The sequence below is a fragment of the Chelonus insularis genome, unplaced genomic scaffold, assembly GCF_013357705.1.
Source record: "Chelonus insularis isolate UGA/USDA-ARS -01 unplaced genomic scaffold, ASM1335770v1 contig_93_pilon, whole genome shotgun sequence".
Classification (NCBI taxonomy): domain Eukaryota; kingdom Metazoa; phylum Arthropoda; class Insecta; order Hymenoptera; family Braconidae; genus Chelonus; species Chelonus insularis.
Window position 1 is genome coordinate 674,286 of NW_023276782.1, and position 15,246 is coordinate 689,531.

At 28.9% G+C, this 15,246-nt stretch overlaps 5 protein-coding genes across 8 annotated transcripts; 1 reads left to right on the plus strand and 4 right to left on the minus strand.

Moving 5' to 3' along the window:
* Positions 1 to 406: 406 nt before the first annotated feature.
* LOC118072461 (solute carrier family 12 member 8) lies at positions 407 to 4,062 on the minus strand. Of its 3 annotated transcripts, none has more exons than XM_035092355.1 (9): positions 3,941 to 4,062; positions 3,479 to 3,723; positions 3,177 to 3,357; positions 2,951 to 3,096; positions 2,637 to 2,868; positions 2,312 to 2,513; positions 1,674 to 2,229; positions 1,285 to 1,443; positions 407 to 1,167 (listed from the first exon to the last, which is right to left on the minus strand). In XM_035092355.1, exons 2-9 carry the CDS (start codon positions 3,665 to 3,667, stop codon positions 829 to 831), a joined length of 2,004 nt encoding a protein of 667 aa, XP_034948246.1. In that variant the 5' UTR covers positions 3,668 to 3,723; positions 3,941 to 4,062; the 3' UTR covers positions 407 to 828. The 3 variants fall into 3 exon arrangements, with proteins under 3 accessions (XP_034948246.1, XP_034948247.1, XP_034948245.1); XM_035092356.1 differs by having other exon boundaries at positions 3,479 to 3,720; positions 3,941 to 4,050; XM_035092354.1 differs by having other exon boundaries at positions 3,479 to 4,050.
* Positions 4,063 to 4,194: 132 nt separating this feature from the next.
* Spf30 (Splicing factor 30) lies at positions 4,195 to 6,291 on the minus strand. The gene is made up of 5 exons (XM_035092129.1): positions 6,058 to 6,291; positions 5,697 to 5,920; positions 5,429 to 5,578; positions 4,878 to 5,025; positions 4,195 to 4,804 (listed from the first exon to the last, which is right to left on the minus strand). Exons 1-5 carry the CDS (start codon positions 6,094 to 6,096, stop codon positions 4,661 to 4,663), a joined length of 705 nt encoding a protein of 234 aa, XP_034948020.1. The 5' UTR covers positions 6,097 to 6,291; the 3' UTR covers positions 4,195 to 4,660.
* A 346-nt stretch (positions 6,292 to 6,637) lies between these two features.
* Positions 6,638 to 9,154, plus strand: Rad23 (UV excision repair protein Rad23). 2 transcript variants are annotated; one of them, XM_035092125.1, is made up of 6 exons: positions 6,638 to 7,002; positions 7,080 to 7,152; positions 7,323 to 7,464; positions 7,763 to 7,939; positions 8,013 to 8,353; positions 8,427 to 9,154. In XM_035092125.1, exons 1-6 carry the CDS (start codon positions 6,937 to 6,939, stop codon positions 8,663 to 8,665), a joined length of 1,038 nt encoding a protein of 345 aa, XP_034948016.1. In that variant the 5' UTR covers positions 6,638 to 6,936; the 3' UTR covers positions 8,666 to 9,154. The 2 variants fall into 2 exon arrangements, with proteins under 2 accessions (XP_034948016.1, XP_034948015.1); XM_035092124.1 differs by having other exon boundaries at positions 6,642 to 7,002; positions 8,424 to 9,152.
* A 110-nt stretch (positions 9,155 to 9,264) lies between these two features.
* LOC118072345 (urea transporter 2-like) lies at positions 9,265 to 11,312 on the minus strand. The gene is made up of 8 exons (XM_035092122.1): positions 11,068 to 11,312; positions 10,888 to 11,007; positions 10,655 to 10,806; positions 10,439 to 10,583; positions 10,254 to 10,340; positions 10,029 to 10,176; positions 9,699 to 9,883; positions 9,265 to 9,628 (listed from the first exon to the last, which is right to left on the minus strand). Exons 1-8 carry the CDS (start codon positions 11,194 to 11,196, stop codon positions 9,461 to 9,463), a joined length of 1,134 nt encoding a protein of 377 aa, XP_034948013.1. The 5' UTR covers positions 11,197 to 11,312; the 3' UTR covers positions 9,265 to 9,460.
* A 283-nt stretch (positions 11,313 to 11,595) lies between these two features.
* Positions 11,596 to 14,700, minus strand: Mcm6 (minichromosome maintenance 6). Its single transcript, XM_035092121.1, has 3 exons — positions 14,472 to 14,700; positions 14,150 to 14,293; positions 11,596 to 14,070 (listed from the first exon to the last, which is right to left on the minus strand). Exons 1-3 carry the CDS (start codon positions 14,561 to 14,563, stop codon positions 11,865 to 11,867), a joined length of 2,442 nt encoding a protein of 813 aa, XP_034948012.1. The 5' UTR covers positions 14,564 to 14,700; the 3' UTR covers positions 11,596 to 11,864.
* Positions 14,701 to 15,246: the final 546 nt, after the last annotated feature.

The window sequence follows — 15,246 nt, forward strand, 5'->3', positions numbered from 1 at the left end:
TATATATATAGATATATTTGTATATACGCGCAAGCGCTCGTTTTATATAAAACAAATAAAAGATATTTTATCATATACCACTACATTAGTCTGTAAATAGACCCTGAGATGAGCTGAGACAATGCGATAAAATGACAACAATAATACGACTAATCTAATCAACTGGATATCAAACAAATTCATTTTTAAGTAAAAAAAATTTATTTCCTTGTTTAAATTGTTATAAAATTATAAACTATTATAATGACAGATAAAATCTTTGTTAACATTTTATTAGTAACATGTCCAAGTTTTTAAATCGCTAATATTGAATCAGTAATTATTGTTATGTTACAATGTTTTTTTTTTTGTAATGAATAATTTATATTATTTTGTCTTTATAGCAAAAATAAACAATGGTTGATAATGTACTGAAAATTAAAATGATATGAAAAGTACACGAGAATGATAAATATTATTTACAAAACATTTATTGATATAAATTGTAATATTTTAAATATTATTTGATCCACATAGGCTTTTTATTCTGAATTTAATGATTTTTTTTAATCAAGTATATTAAATAAATTAAAGACAATAAATATTTCCCATTTTTATATTCCATTAAATATTATAAATTATTATATTACTATCAGGTATAACTATTGATTATTCATGAGTTGTATGACTCTGTTATTCCTTAGTAAAATGGTAAAAAATGTTAATTAAGTTAATGCATTTATCAGTCTGAGTGCAACCATGAAGTAATCTCATTAAAATTATACATAATTGTAATTTTCTGATTTATCATTATTTGTAATTTTTTAAAATATTTCTTCACTATAAATTTCAGTCAACATTGACATATTGACCTGTCACAGTGGCAGTTTGATGATATCTTCTACGTCCGGCAAAGTCTTCATTTTCTTCATTTAATTGGGATGATGATGTTTCGACTCCAGGTGGAATCGGTGTTACAACAATTTGTTCATAATTATAAACTTTACGTCCCATAAGTTTAAGAATAACATTTCTTAGCCATTCAAAGAGTTTAAACTCAGCTGATACTCCTGGTTTTACGGCAGGATTCGCATGACCTACGTAACTCCAGACAAGAAATACTACCACTATGTTTGCTATCGCATAGCCCCAATGGACCAAAAACATTATCAACAGCTTTACTAGAGCCTGATAAAATAGTCAACATAAACAAAATCGATATGATAAACTTATCAATTAATCATTGTTGTAAATTTATAATAAAAAAAGATAAAGGATAAGAAATTAATAGGAGCTTCGACTTACCCCCAATAGTGAAAACCATCGATTGCAAAGAGGACTATACCAATTTCCTAATTTCCCATGGATATGTGGCTTCTTTATTGCTCCGTCAATACTTCCATTTTCTTCAATACTAGGCGATGAATCAGCATTTCCGGTACTATCTGATATGCTCGAATTTCTCTATAAAATTTTTATTCTTCACAATTCAATTTTTCTTTTTCTTAATTCTAGTTATTGGAGAACTATTACAAGCATTAATATTAATTGATCGTTTAATAAATATTTCAGCAATCATCTATAATATAGATCTTTAATAATTAATTATCCTTAATTATTTTTACGTTTCAAAAAATATTAATGCATGAATGAAAAAAATTTTTTTCAGTCTTTTGTATCATTAAATATCTTACCATTAGTTGTTTATGTCTTGTTCTTTCGGGAAAGAGAGAATCTAAATCATTATCAACATCACAGATGCTATCATTATTTCCAGCAGAGCCATAATTACGTTCAAAGGTAGGTGTTTGAGTTCTAAATCTTTGTTCTCTTGTATGCTGAAGATCAAAAGTTTGTGCAAGAGCAAAATACGCATAATCCATACAAGCATATGTTAATAAAAATGGCATAGTAACAATAGGAGCAAGTGTATTGATTTTTCCAATGAAAATAAACGTTAATGTAACAGTTGCAACAACAATCATCGCATAAATAGGTACTTTATTCGGTCCTCTACCTCGTTGTAAACAACTTATTCCAGGAATTACATTTTGACCTGCGATCGATTGCAATACCCGTGGAGTACCATACATCGCACCTAAGCAACTGCTGAATGATGAAACGTAGAGACCAGCAAGAAGTAATACAGAAAATGCAGAAACAGTTGATGCGATCATGAAATTATTTAGTAATGCAGCTCTCGTACATGTGGCAGCAAGAAACAGGGAGAATATAAGGTAAAGAATAGCTCTGAAAAGTGATAAGTAATATTTTTATGAATAAATATTTTTAAAAGTTTCTCTGATATATTTGAATTTGTATCAAAGTTTACCCAGTTCCCAGGGCAGCCAAAGTTCCATTGGGAATGTCCTTTGAGGGATGACGTAAGTCACCGCTCATATTTATGCCAGCCAGTACTCCAGTTACTGTCGGAAAAAATACTCCAAAAACCTCAAACCAACCGTATTTGTCTTGATATGCTGGAAATGTATTATTTTTCAAATTTTCCGACAGCCATCCTTTAAAACCAGCATCTAAATGAACAAAAGAAAATATAGAATCATTATTTAACTTTACGTAAAAACTATATAAAAATAGCTCGGCAACAATAATTGTCATAATTGTATAACAATTAAATAAATAATGATCATTATTACCAGGATCGACGTGAGTGAAACTTCCAATGATAAAATCAGCGCCAGCAAGTAATAATATTAATAGGAGAATAAATTGCAGTTTTATAACCCATTTTACACCAGCAATATTAATGACAGACAAAAGAATAACTGCGGCTGAAGCGAATCCTCTTTGAGCCCAAGCAGTTTCTAAACCAACCAATCCAGCCATGGATTCACCAAATCCTAAGACATTTAGTGCACACCCAACCGCCTGAATATATATTTAAAAAATAATTGAGATTAAAATCATAATTTTATGAATCAATAACAATCGAATAGTGTGAAGACTTTACCTGACCGAAACAGTATAATAATCCAATAGATCCACCAAATCTAGATCCAAGAACATGTGAAAGTAAAAAATATACGCCTCCGCTTTCTACTCTACATCTTTCGCATATTCCAACTGCAGAAAGAACTGTTACTAATGCTACACATACTACAGTTAAAAAAAAATTAATTAGCATTATAATTCAAATTGATAATGAAGAAAATAAATAATTTATTTAAATTATTTACCAGTAGATAAAATAATTACAACAGCATTTAAAGCACCTGCTTGCCCAACAATCCATCCAGATCGTAAGAAAACAATAACTCCAAAAATATTGATAAGACAAGAAGTAAATACTCCGTCCCATGTACCAAAAAGTACTGGTTGGGAAATAAAAAAATTAGATTTCCACCAAGGATCAGCATTCTATAGCGAAAATTATTAAGAAACATGATACATATTGTATAATAGGCATCATTAATAGTTTTTTAATGCTATCAAGATTTTTTTTGATGTACCATAAGTTAATAATGAGAGAATTACTTACATATTCTTGTGCATATAACTCATTAGCTCCAGATGGATATATATTAGATACAAAATCATTACAATTATTTACATCATCTCTTTGTGTATGTCTAGGATTATCATGATTTCCTAAACCATATCCAGTCCAATCAACTTCTCTTCTTTCAACACCATTTCTCACTCGAACATCTTCTTGATTTGAACTCATTTTTTTAAAATTATTCACGTCATTAAAAAGTTAATGATTAAAAAAAATTATTGCTGCTGTGGATAATGTGAATATTAATAAACAGTTCAATAATAAAGAAAAATACTTTTAATATTTAGAATCAATTGTAGGTTAGAAAAATATTAGATTGCATGTATATCACTGATAATCTGTATTTTTTTTATTTTTACAGTTGTCCATTGAAGATGATACTTGCACATTCAGATTATGCTACGTGTTTGATGATAAATAAATGTCAAAATTAAGACTTACGCATTTTATTTGAATTGTCATCTCGTCACAGTCATATTGAATTTACTGTTACGTGAGTAAATATACACACATATGGGTATAGTGAGTGTATTCCATATTTTTATTCATACATTTATGAAATAATGATGTTTTCATTTATTAAAATTGTCATTTTTTAGTGATAAAGTATAAGAAAAATACTAGAAAGTATCAGAACGAAAGATAAATAACGAAAAATAAATAAATGAGAATTTAAGAGGTAAAAAAAAAATAATTAACGTTTAAAATAGAAATATTTATTGATACCAATAAGTCATCTAGACTAGTAAATACAAATAAATTTAAATCGAATTAATTATACAGTTTACACTTCACTCTTACATCCAATACATCAAACATTCACAATCATATAATTTAATCTAAAAAAATCGTTAACTCATTAATATTTTTTATACAGGAACCCAAAATGGGTTTAATCATCATTTTTGTGGCAAATGAAATGGATTGACTACTCTACAATTTGATAATCTAAGTGGCTACTGGCCACGAATGATTGTAGCTAACAATAGTTTACATTATAAGAAAGAGCTATTTAGGATTTGTTTACGATATTTAGCTCTTAAATATCTCAACAAAAAGTCTTTAGCACAAATAATGTGCTTATATATAACAATTATTATTAATGCAATAATTTGTAATCTGTTATTGATTTATAGTATTTTATCCGTATATTTACAATAGTTAAGCTCCACGTCTCCATTTTTCTCCGTTACTAAATTTAGTCATTTCTCGTCCACTAACTCCACAAGTTCCAATTCCTACTCGACCATTTACATTTTCTGGTGTAGCAAAAATACTTTTTTTCGTAACCCCCTTTTTGGCAGACTGAAATAAATATATTCTATGTTAATATTAATTATTCAATTATAATAATAAATAATTAAGAAAATTTTTTTACCTTTGTAGTAAATGCGAGCCATTTATTTTTTTCTTGTTCACGTTCTTCTTCTAGCTCTTTAAACCGTTGCAATTTTCTTTGTTTTTTCTTTTTTAAATATTCGCGTTGTTTATTTGGATCGGCACCAGCTGCTGCTGCTTGCATTTTTCTGGAAAATGATTTAATTTCTTTATACTAATATGTATTATTTATATTGAAAAAATATGGGCGCATATAAATAATTTTATCTAAGACAACATACAATAAATGTGATTACAATTATTTTGTGCTGTAAATAACTTATGAAATTAGATTTACCTCTTTCTTTATGATTATTTTGATGGTATTCAAGGACAATGATGGGTTTTAAAAAAATTGTACCGTTACAACCGTTGAATTCGATGCAACAGAAGACAATGGACGAAGAAGAAAAAAATGTTTAGGATTAATAAGTGTTGGATAGGATATTATTTTGTTATTAAAAGAAATAACATTAATTATAAATTATAGTCAATCCTAATTATTAATTTCAGAATAATTTATAATAAGAAATAATAAATTAACAAACTTACTTTGATTTTTGATCAGCCCAATCAGATGCTGGCCTCTTAGCAACTGATTTTAATTGATTAAGCATCGTAACATCAGTATTTTTGAACTCGTTAAAAGTAACATTAACGACTCCATCTTCATTTATCGCATCAATTGTTGCTTCATAATATCTGAAATTTGAAACAATAATGTGATTAATAATAATTAAAACTAATATTAAAAGAATAATTAATGATAAAATAGTAAGTAGATAGATTGGAATAAGTTAAATTGAATTGAGTTACTCACTTTCCATCCTCGCTCCAGGGAGCCATACATTGATCTCCAACTTTCCATTTATTAGCTAATACAGCAAGTAAGATTGGATCTTTAGGATCCATGCCATTGGCTTGCCGTTTTTCTTGTTGTTGAGACTTGATTAAATCATGAGTGAGCTCAATGACTTCTTCTAAATCTATTTTCAATTTCAACAGTTCTTCATTTGAAGGATCTGTTGTTAAAGCAGCTTCAACCTATTATAAAGATAAAACATATTAATATATGGATACAAGATAAATTTAATACTCGTAGTGTATTTTCAACTACTTGGTTTTATTTGCATCAAGTTTTGAGGTTATGTGCGCAAGATTAGCAAACAATTTAACTTTACCTGTTGAAGCTGCAGTTTATAATTTTGTAAATCATCCATGATTATGATGATTATGAATAACTTATATTGACGATTTGTAAATTGTTTTATGAAAAATATTCAAATAATTAATGTTTTCTGACAGTAACACTCGTATGACAATACACAGTACGCATACAAGTAAACACCAAATGTACAATACGTATAGTCAGAGAATAGAGATGTGTGAGATGTGTGAGATGTGTGAGATGAAGAGACTTCCCTATTCTCTGGTATAGTGTACAAGAAGTAATCAAAATGGCGCTCGATATGTGAAAATCGAAAAATTCGAGATATCGAAAGAATAGAGGTGCCCTCTATAAAGAAGGGCAATAACTAAACTAAAATTAAATTAGGTTGGTATCGCAATTCTTGAACGGTTTTATTTGTAGATAAAATGAATTTATTTTATTATTGTTAGATTTATATGTTAGATTAATCAGTAGTTAATTAATAAAAAATTATTTCAAGATATAAATTAATTAATTTACTTCTTCTTAAAGCTGTATTTATATTTTAAATAATTTTATAAGCAGTCTATTTATTCCTGTTATACATTCGTTGATTCCAGTACCAACCCCACAAACGTTAGGAATTTATGCATCGTTGGAAATATTCACAATCCAGCTTGAATTGCGATTAAAAAATAAGGAATTGATGCCAAAATTCACACTTTACGACAGACTGCTATAGTTTTTTCAGTGCCGACTCATTGCAACAATCTTTTTTTATTATTAAAATTTTGCCCGTTCGAATATTAATACATTTAGTTTTCAAAAATATTCTTTTTCGTTTTGGAGCAGTGAGATTATTGGAATACCGGGTGTTAAAAATTTGCAATATAACCTGAAATAATTCAAAATGATTATTACATTAAAAAATTTACAGCAACAAACGTTCACTATAGAAATTGATCCATCTAAGACGGTATTTAATGTTTTAAAAATGATAATTTACATACAATTATTCATTGACTTATGTTTTAAAATATTTCATATTTTCAGGTGAAAGACCTCAAAGATAAAATTGAAAAAGAGAAAGGTTTTGCTGCTCAACATCAGAAATTAATATATGCTGGTAAATTATTGGATCTAACCTCTTCATTTGATTCAATTTTGCTGTCTAATAGTTTTATTCATTTCAATTGAGATATTTCACAAATACTCATTTTAGTTTAGTATGAAAAGTATATTTTTAAAATATTAAAAATAACAACAATTCATTTGAATTATACTTTTGGGGTTTAGGTAAAATTTTAGTTGATGATCAGCCATTGACAGAGTATAATATCGATGAAAAAAAATTTATTGTTGTGATGGTTACCAAACCTAAACCAGTAGCCGGCTCAACTAGCACTGAAGGACAAATTGATGAACCAACGTTACCAAGGTATACAAAACTTTATGATGAATCTAAATAAATCACTGCTATCAAGTGTAGTTATAAATCTCTTCTTATTGAAATGCAAAAATGACTTTACAATCGGTCATGCCAGGTAGAATCTTTAAGATCGCATAAGATCTTTATGGCTAATTGCTTTTTCAATCGTAAAGTTTTTTATGAATCCAGAGATCCATTACTTTTGTCTATCTTTTTATAAACAATGAAAGTTTTTACCAGTAAAGTATAGAAACTTTTTTCTGGTATTTTTTCAACAAAAATGTAAATGATAGTTGGTAATTTTTAGGAACCCTATATCAATTAATGATCCAACAGCACCAGCCGTAGCCCCAGCTAGACCTAGACCCACACCAGTCCCAGAACAACCATTAGCAGCAGCTATTGAAACACGAGAACAACCAGAAAGTGCTTTACTAATGGGTGAAGAATACAACACAATGGTTAATAATATTATGGACATGGGGTACGTGAGTCTAGATAAGATTATCTACGATTCTAAACTATTGGGTTCATAATTATTATAAATTAATTTTTAGTTATGAACGTGAGCAAGTGGAACAAGCACTCCGTGCAAGTTTTAACAATCCAGATAGAGCTGTTGAGTACTTGTTGACTGGAATTCCAGCTCAATTATTCGACGACATGCCCGAAGATTCCTCAGAATCACAAGCTGGTATTAATGTTCCAGCAATAAATGACCAAGATCCATTAGCATTTTTACGGAGTCAACCTCAATTCCAACAAATGCGTCAAGTAATTCGCCATAACCCACAACTTTTAAATGCAGTTCTTCAACAAATCGGACAATCTAATCCTGCACTATTGCAATTAATTTCCCAAAATCGAGAAGCCTTTGTTCGTATGATGAATGAACCAGGTAAGAAAAGATTATCAACCTTCCATCGTTTCCTTTAAATCTTAAATTAATTTTGAAATTGATTTATTAGTAGGATCAACTGGAGGAAGTACAGCACAAGCAGGATCTTTACCAGCATCTAATCCAAGTGGTAGAGGTGGCAATGGTGGTGCAACTGGAGTAATTCCTGTTTCACAACAAGATAGAGAAGCTATTGAAAGGTTGAAAGCATTAGGTTTTCCAGAACATCTGGTTCTCCAGGCGTACTTTGCATGTGATAAGAATGAAAACCTTGCAGCTAATTTTTTACTATCTCAAAACCTTGATGATTGAATAAATAATACAATGATTATTAATTATTAATATTATTAATAATGATAACACAAGAAAGGAAATGGAGGATTGGAAGTTCAGACTGCAGAGCTCACGAGACTGTTCATGAGGAATGAACGCGTGTTCAAGTAACATCATTGACCATCTATACGAAAAAATATATGAATAAATATAAATAACATATATTGTATACATTCATTGGTAAATATATATAAACAAAGCATGCTTCAGTAATATTTACTTCGTTTTTGAAAATAAGTCTTTGATATACATTGATATAAAAAAAAATTCCGTGATATGTTTCACGTAATTGTACATACATCGAAATAATTTAAAATGTATTGAAAATAAGTGATGAAGTAAGGTTTAAAGTAGACACATAAAAATGTTTTTCATTTATGTATTTTACTGGAATGTATACAATATATGTTGCAAATATTTTTTAAATATATCTATATTTTTTCGTACGGGTATTATAATGTTTAAATGAAAAATTAGCTTTGAAGAATTAAAATAAAACATTGTATATCTTAAACTAATTCGTTTTTTTTCTTTTTTTTCATGAATTTAAATATTTGAGTCTATAATATATATTCACGTTCTTTATTTACACAAGTTAACAAAGTTTCGACAGTGTGTTTAGTATTAAATACAATCTTTAATTATAATTAAAATTAGATAATTGAAAATTAATAAAACAGTTTTTTCGTGAAAACTATATAATTCTGTTCTTCAAAAAAATTAATATTTATTTATTTAATGCAACGTAATATTTAAGAATACTAATTATTATCATCATTCTGCAGTTGAATCTTGACTTCGTTGACTCGTTAGATAATTTAATCGATGTTCTTCTGGGAAAGTTATTACTTGTGGTTTATTAAATACGTCTGATGATTCTCGAAGCCCCAAAAAAAGAGTAAATGTTATCACAAATGGGACCGTTAATATTGGAAGTTGTGCCTGAAAAAAAGATCATGATAATTTTTTATACTCATATGAAACCGATTTTTTTTTTTTTTTGAATATTTACTTTGAGAAAAATTGGCTGAAGTATGTACTGTAATAAAACAGCAAAAATTGAAGTAGCAAAAGCTAGAGGAACAGATTGTTGATTAAAAATTATAAATAATCCACCAAATGCTGAGCTCGATAAAAGACTGTTATATCCCCACGCACCAGAATAAATTGAATCATACGGAACGTCTAACCCGAGACCTAAAAATATAAAAAACATTTTCAAAACAAAAATCACTGATTCAAAAATATTTAGTTGATACTTTAATAATAAAAGTTCTATTTTTAATCATATTATTTTCGCACTTGATACTGTGATTTTTTTTTAGCTAAAGTTAGAACGAACTTGCGAAACAACCAATGACTGCTCCAAGTAATGAAAAAACAGCAGTAATAGGAGAATAAATTAAAATAGCAAGGTATATAATAGATCCAGCTGCGACATCATTGACAGCAAATACTTGTGATGATGAAGTAACGATTCCCCGAAAAACCTTTAATTGAAAATGAAAAATTATTGATAAACCAAATTTATTAGTTCAATTGAAATTACTCTCTTATGTTTTGTTACCATTCCCCAATCAAGATGAGGAGTATCATTTTTTTCTAATGTTTCATTATCATTTATTTTTAAGATGTTCACTGTTGTTATATTCACCTGTAAATTAGATTCTATTAACTTTGACCCAAATGAACGAGAGCAATTTACACCTTGCTAAGCAATCTTAATTATTATTTTAACATTTCATATCTTACATCATCAATATTTTCATTCAATAAATTTTCTTCTGTTAAATTTTTCTGTATGACTAAAACAAAAATTAGAATCAATTCTACAATATTAAACGGAATAGTTACACAAGGAAATCTCTCATTTGATAGTGCTCGAGTCAAATAAACACTGTAAAAAATTAAAAAAATCATTTTTCCTTATTTTTTTTATTTTATATTTTATTTTTAATTATAATTTACCTCAATATTACTGCAATTAATGTGAGAAGTATTAAAAAAGAGTCTAATGATCCATAAATATTAAATGAAAGTGAATAAGTTATGCATCCAATGAGCATAGGATTATAAACTGTCAACCCATTTTCGATATCTGTCAGTGGATCTTGAATTAACTAAAAAATACCATTAAATAATTCAAATATGAATGATAAAAATAAATGAAAAATAGTTCATTTTTGTGGTAAATAATTCACCATAGAAACTATTAAACCCGTGAATCCAGCAAGAAAACCGGAAATAAAAATTCCAGGGGATGTAGAAGCTAAAGCGATTAATATTAGAACCCCACTGATAGTATTATTAGCTAATATTACCTGTAACATAATAATAGTAAAAATTGAAACAGTATTCAGAGTTAATTTGATAATACCTACTTGACTAGTTCCTCGTAAAATGGAATCAATCATTCCAACAAGAACCCAGAAGAAGGTCGTTTTTTTTCGAGATATAGTGTCTCTTAATAGTGCAAAATCTCCCATACAAACCACTCGTGGTTGTTCCATGATTATTTAAAATTATCCACAATCATAAAGATAAATAAGTAGAGAATAATATAAAAAATAATTTAATATTTATTTGAGATAATTTAAAAAAATATGACACTGTTAAATTTTCTACTTCTTGACAGCTAAACCTTCACTCACTACCTCTGAGTCATCAATGGTAATGAACTAAACTAGTAAGAATAACAGAAGAGATTGCAAGAATGAAATAAACAATCAGTAATGTAATATAATTGCTTTGTTTTAATAATTTATGATAATTACTGTCTGGAAACTTTCATTTTTTATTCATAAAAGTTTTGGTACAAAAATTCATTTCAACTTCTACATTTTATAATTGACAATTGTCAACTTTACAAAAAAGCTTATTCACCTGTTAATGATAAAAATAAAATAATAAGTTATTCACATAAATTAAGATTTATCATTTAATAATTGATTACAATTCATTAATCCTCCTTTTATTTTATTTAATTATATTTGCCCTTTTATCTTTATAAATTCATTTAATTTGCTGATTAAATCACGCAGCTCAAGCCTCGTTGATAACACTTTTTATCATTTTTAAAATGCTTATTAAAAACATGTGAAATAGAAAAATATTTTTTGTTATGTTTCGTATTTTATATCTAAAAATTAAAATCATCATTATTGGATTTAATTTACAATTAGACATCTACAATATAATTCGGATGAACAACAAGCATAGGATCTTCTTCTTCATCATCTTTTCTATCCAGCCTTCCCGTTGTTAGAGGAATTATAATTTGATCATGATACATCAATCTATCGATAATTTTCTCTACGAGTGCTTTTCTTTCAAGTAATTCTTCTTCAGAATCAATTTGATCTTGTATTTGATCTAGATACCATGCAACAAGTTCAGACTTTCTGATTCCTTCTTTTTCTTCAGCCTCTAATTTTTCTTCCTGATTTCTCATATACAGTACTAACATATTTGACAAATTTTTGTATTCTTCGAAAGACATAGTCAACTTCTTTTTGGGTTGAGTTTGATCATGGGTGTTAGAAAGTTCCTGTGATTGTGAATCACCGTTTCCTATTGCATTGAAAGCCTCCATTAGTGGTGGAGCATCTGCGAGTTCCATTCCAGTCTCTTCATTTGTATCTTCATCAAGATCAATATCTGGTTGTTCCACGCGTACAATACTTTTACTTAATAATCGTCTAGCTTCTGCAACATGCTTAACAGTAACTCTGTCCCCGCATTCAAGTTTCGCCAATGCTTCTGAAAGTCGTACTAAACTCTCCAGTTGTCTGACAGTTACTCTCCAGGTTGACTTGTTAGAGCCAATTCCTTCCCTTTGCCTGAGAGTTGTATAACTTTCCACTAGAAGCTCTGCAGCATCCACATTTATGACAGGTTTAAAGTGTTTAGCAAAATTAATATATCTAAGAATTTCGTGTTGCTCGTATACAGTTTCAATGCTTACAATGTTGTTACTATGAAGATCGACTATTTTTTTAGCTATAGCATTATCGATTACTTCATTACATTCATCAACAAGAATGAAAAACAAATCGAATCTACTCATAATAGGAGCAGTCATCATTACATTTTGTTGAAGAGATTTAGATCGATCGTAACGACTTCCTATTGGATTAGCTGCAGCTAAAATGGATGTTCTGGCATTTAATGTTGCTCGAACTCCTGCTTTAGCAATTGATATTGTTTGCTGTTCCATAGCTTCATGAATGGCTACTTGATCTTTAGGATCCATCTTATCGAATTCATCAATGCAACAAATACCATTATCAGCAAGCATCAAAGCACCTGCTTCTATAACAAAATCAGCGGATTCTTCATCACGGACTACAGCTGCTGTTAACCCAGCAGCACTGGATGCTTTTCCTGAGGTGTAAACAGCTCGAGGTGAAATATCCGCAATTTGCTTTAATATCTGAGATTTGGCTGTACTTGGATCACCAACTATACAACAATTAATGTCACCACGCAATGTCGTACCTTCCATTGTTGTTTTAGGAACTCCACCAAATAACATAAGTGTGACACCTTTTTTCACCTCTTCATTACCATGGATTGATGGAAATAAACTTGAAACTAAATTCTGATAGAGATTTTTGTCTCTACTCATCTCATAGACCTTATTCCACTCAGCTTCAGTCATCTGTCGTTTCATAGTTTCTTGGGAAATATCTTCCATGGCCATTTCCGTACCACCAAACCGGAGACTCGTTGCAGTAACACTGCAGGCCAAGAAAGCTAATCTATAATTTAAATCCCTGACTCCAAGAGCTTTCAATCCTCGAACACCTTCTGATTGTTCACCTGCTTTATGTCTAGATCCGATTTCAGTTTTTGTTCCTGGTAAAGCTAATGCTCCAACGTCAGGAACGACTATTAAAGTCCCAGTAAAATCATATTTGTCACCAGCTTGAACAGTTTCCACGATTTCTGCTCTCAAAATGACTTCTAATGATCTTGGAATACATCCTCGAGGTAATTCTGATTGAGTTTCTTGAATTCTGATTTTTTGAAAGTCAACAAAAGTTGAATTATCAATGTCTAATACAAATCTTCGTCTGTTTGAGCATACTGGATTATAACAAATTGTTGGATTTGTAAATTTAAATTGTTGTTCAATATTTTTGATAACTGCATTACAATCAACACATAAAAATGTCCCAAGAACTAACTCTGGATGTACTGGATGAGTTCTGACAACTTGTCCAGAAATTCTAATAAGGGTACCAATTTTAGGTGTAGTTAACTCTCTTAATTTGTGTCTAGTTGGTACATCTACAAGACTCACATAACAATGTTTATCCTTTTTGTCATTACCAGTATCCTTGACGAAATTACAAACAGCTTGGCATAGATATGGATAAATTCTATAAAAATAAATTCATACAAATAATATTTGTAAATAAAATTCATTTTTTTTTCAATTGTAATCATTCTTATTATTACCTGTAATATTCTTCAATAATTGTGGTTGATAATACTTGATTATATTTTTCAATATCCTCAAAAGACACAGTTAGAGTACTTCGATCTGGAGTAACCAGTTCCTTTGCAGCTTCTAAATATTTGATTTCATTATCTTCTTTAAATCTAAAATAGTTAAATGTTATTATTACTAAAGTTTATTTCAACATAAATAATTGATTATTGAAAAAAATAAATAAATAAAATTGTAAATAAAAAATCGTGTAAGTATATAGCTAGACTTAGAAACAAAATACTTTGAATCATGCAGAAAACTTATGATAAAAATAAATTAAAAACATACTCTTCAAGGAAAGTTTGGAATAATTTTTGACACTGAACTCCGATTTCATCTTTCACGCGATTTTGATGAGTTTGTAAGTCAGCTAAATCCATTATTAAACTATTTTACAGTGAAGTTAATGAACGTAAAAAAAGAACGTAAATTAAACGCGGGAAACCAACGATGATCTAACATGAGAGAGCTCAGTGTATTATATACTACTCACTGCATATATTACGGAATCTAGACTACTCATAGTATACATCCTTTCGATAGTTTGACTAAATCCTACCTAACTATACATAACCTAAAGTACGTAACTTATTGTACGTAAGCTTAAAAATATGAAAAAAATGGGTCTGGGCTTAGTTTGTGCCCTGACGACGAACTTCCCATTAATTGAAATCCGTACTTTGTCATCTTTTTTTTGTTTATAAAAAATTACTATTATTATAAACAATATACCACTGTTTAATCATATAAAGTTATTTATAACAATATTTTATTGATATTTATTGAATATAATCATAGTAATGATAATTTAATAAATTAAAACCATTTTTCATTGTTTATAACAAATTAAATAAATAATTGTCTAGAGTCATATGAAGTTATTAACAACCATAGTATATTGACCTCAGTTGTCAATAATGTTAATCATCTAATAAGTAGAATCAATTTCAAATGTCTTTTTTATTCAACTTATTTCACACTCTTTTTGTTATAAAAAAAACAGCTGGACCGAATTTGTTTAAACTTCTTTCAGATCTTCTTCATTATATTATCTTTAAAATGA

Bases quoted from the DNA above. Each gene is read 5' to 3' on its own strand.
- LOC118072461 (XM_035092355.1), bottom strand. From the start codon at position 3,667: ATGAGTTCAAATCAAGAAGATGTTCGAGTGAGAAATGGTGTTGAAAGA. The intron at 2,869-2,950 runs GTAAAGTCTTCA...ATATATATTCAG, and splicing joins TATTATACTGTTTCGGTCAG to GCGGTTGGGTGTGCACTAAA. The intron at 1,168-1,284 runs GTAAGTCGAAGC...CTATTTTATCAG, and splicing joins GATGGTTTTCACTATTGGGG to GCTCTAGTAAAGCTGTTGAT.
- Spf30 (XM_035092129.1), bottom strand. From the start codon at position 6,096: ATGGATGATTTACAAAATTATAAACTGCAGCTTCAACAG. The intron at 5,026-5,428 runs GTAAGTTTGTTA...ATCATTTTCCAG, and splicing joins TGGGCTGATCAAAAATCAAA to AAAAATGCAAGCAGCAGCAG. The intron at 4,805-4,877 runs GTAAAAAAATTT...TATTTATTTCAG, and splicing joins GGCTCGCATTTACTACAAAG to TCTGCCAAAAAGGGGGTTAC.
- Rad23 (XM_035092124.1), top strand. From the start codon at position 6,937: ATGATTATTACATTAAAAAATTTACAGCAACAAACGTTCACTATAGAA. The intron at 7,153-7,322 runs GTAAATTATTGG...TTTGGGGTTTAG, and splicing joins TCAGAAATTAATATATGCTG to GTAAAATTTTAGTTGATGAT. The intron at 8,354-8,423 runs GTAAGAAAAGAT...TTGATTTATTAG, and splicing joins TCGTATGATGAATGAACCAG to TAGGATCAACTGGAGGAAGT.
- LOC118072345 (XM_035092122.1), bottom strand. From the start codon at position 11,196: ATGGAACAACCACGAGTGGTTTGTATGGGAGATTTTGCACTATTAAGA. The intron at 10,584-10,654 runs GTAAATTATAAT...AATTTTTTACAG, and splicing joins TTAATTGCAGTAATATTGAG to TGTTTATTTGACTCGAGCAC. The intron at 9,884-10,028 runs GTTCGTTCTAAC...TTATATTTTTAG, and splicing joins AGTCATTGGTTGTTTCGCAA to GTCTCGGGTTAGACGTTCCG.
- Mcm6 (XM_035092121.1), bottom strand. From the start codon at position 14,563: ATGGATTTAGCTGACTTACAAACTCATCAAAATCGCGTGAAAGATGAA. The intron at 14,294-14,471 runs GTATGTTTTTAA...TAACTATTTTAG, and splicing joins TTCCAAACTTTCCTTGAAGA to ATTTAAAGAAGATAATGAAA. The intron at 14,071-14,149 runs GTAATAATAAGA...TTATTTTTATAG, and splicing joins ATTATTGAAGAATATTACAG to AATTTATCCATATCTATGCC.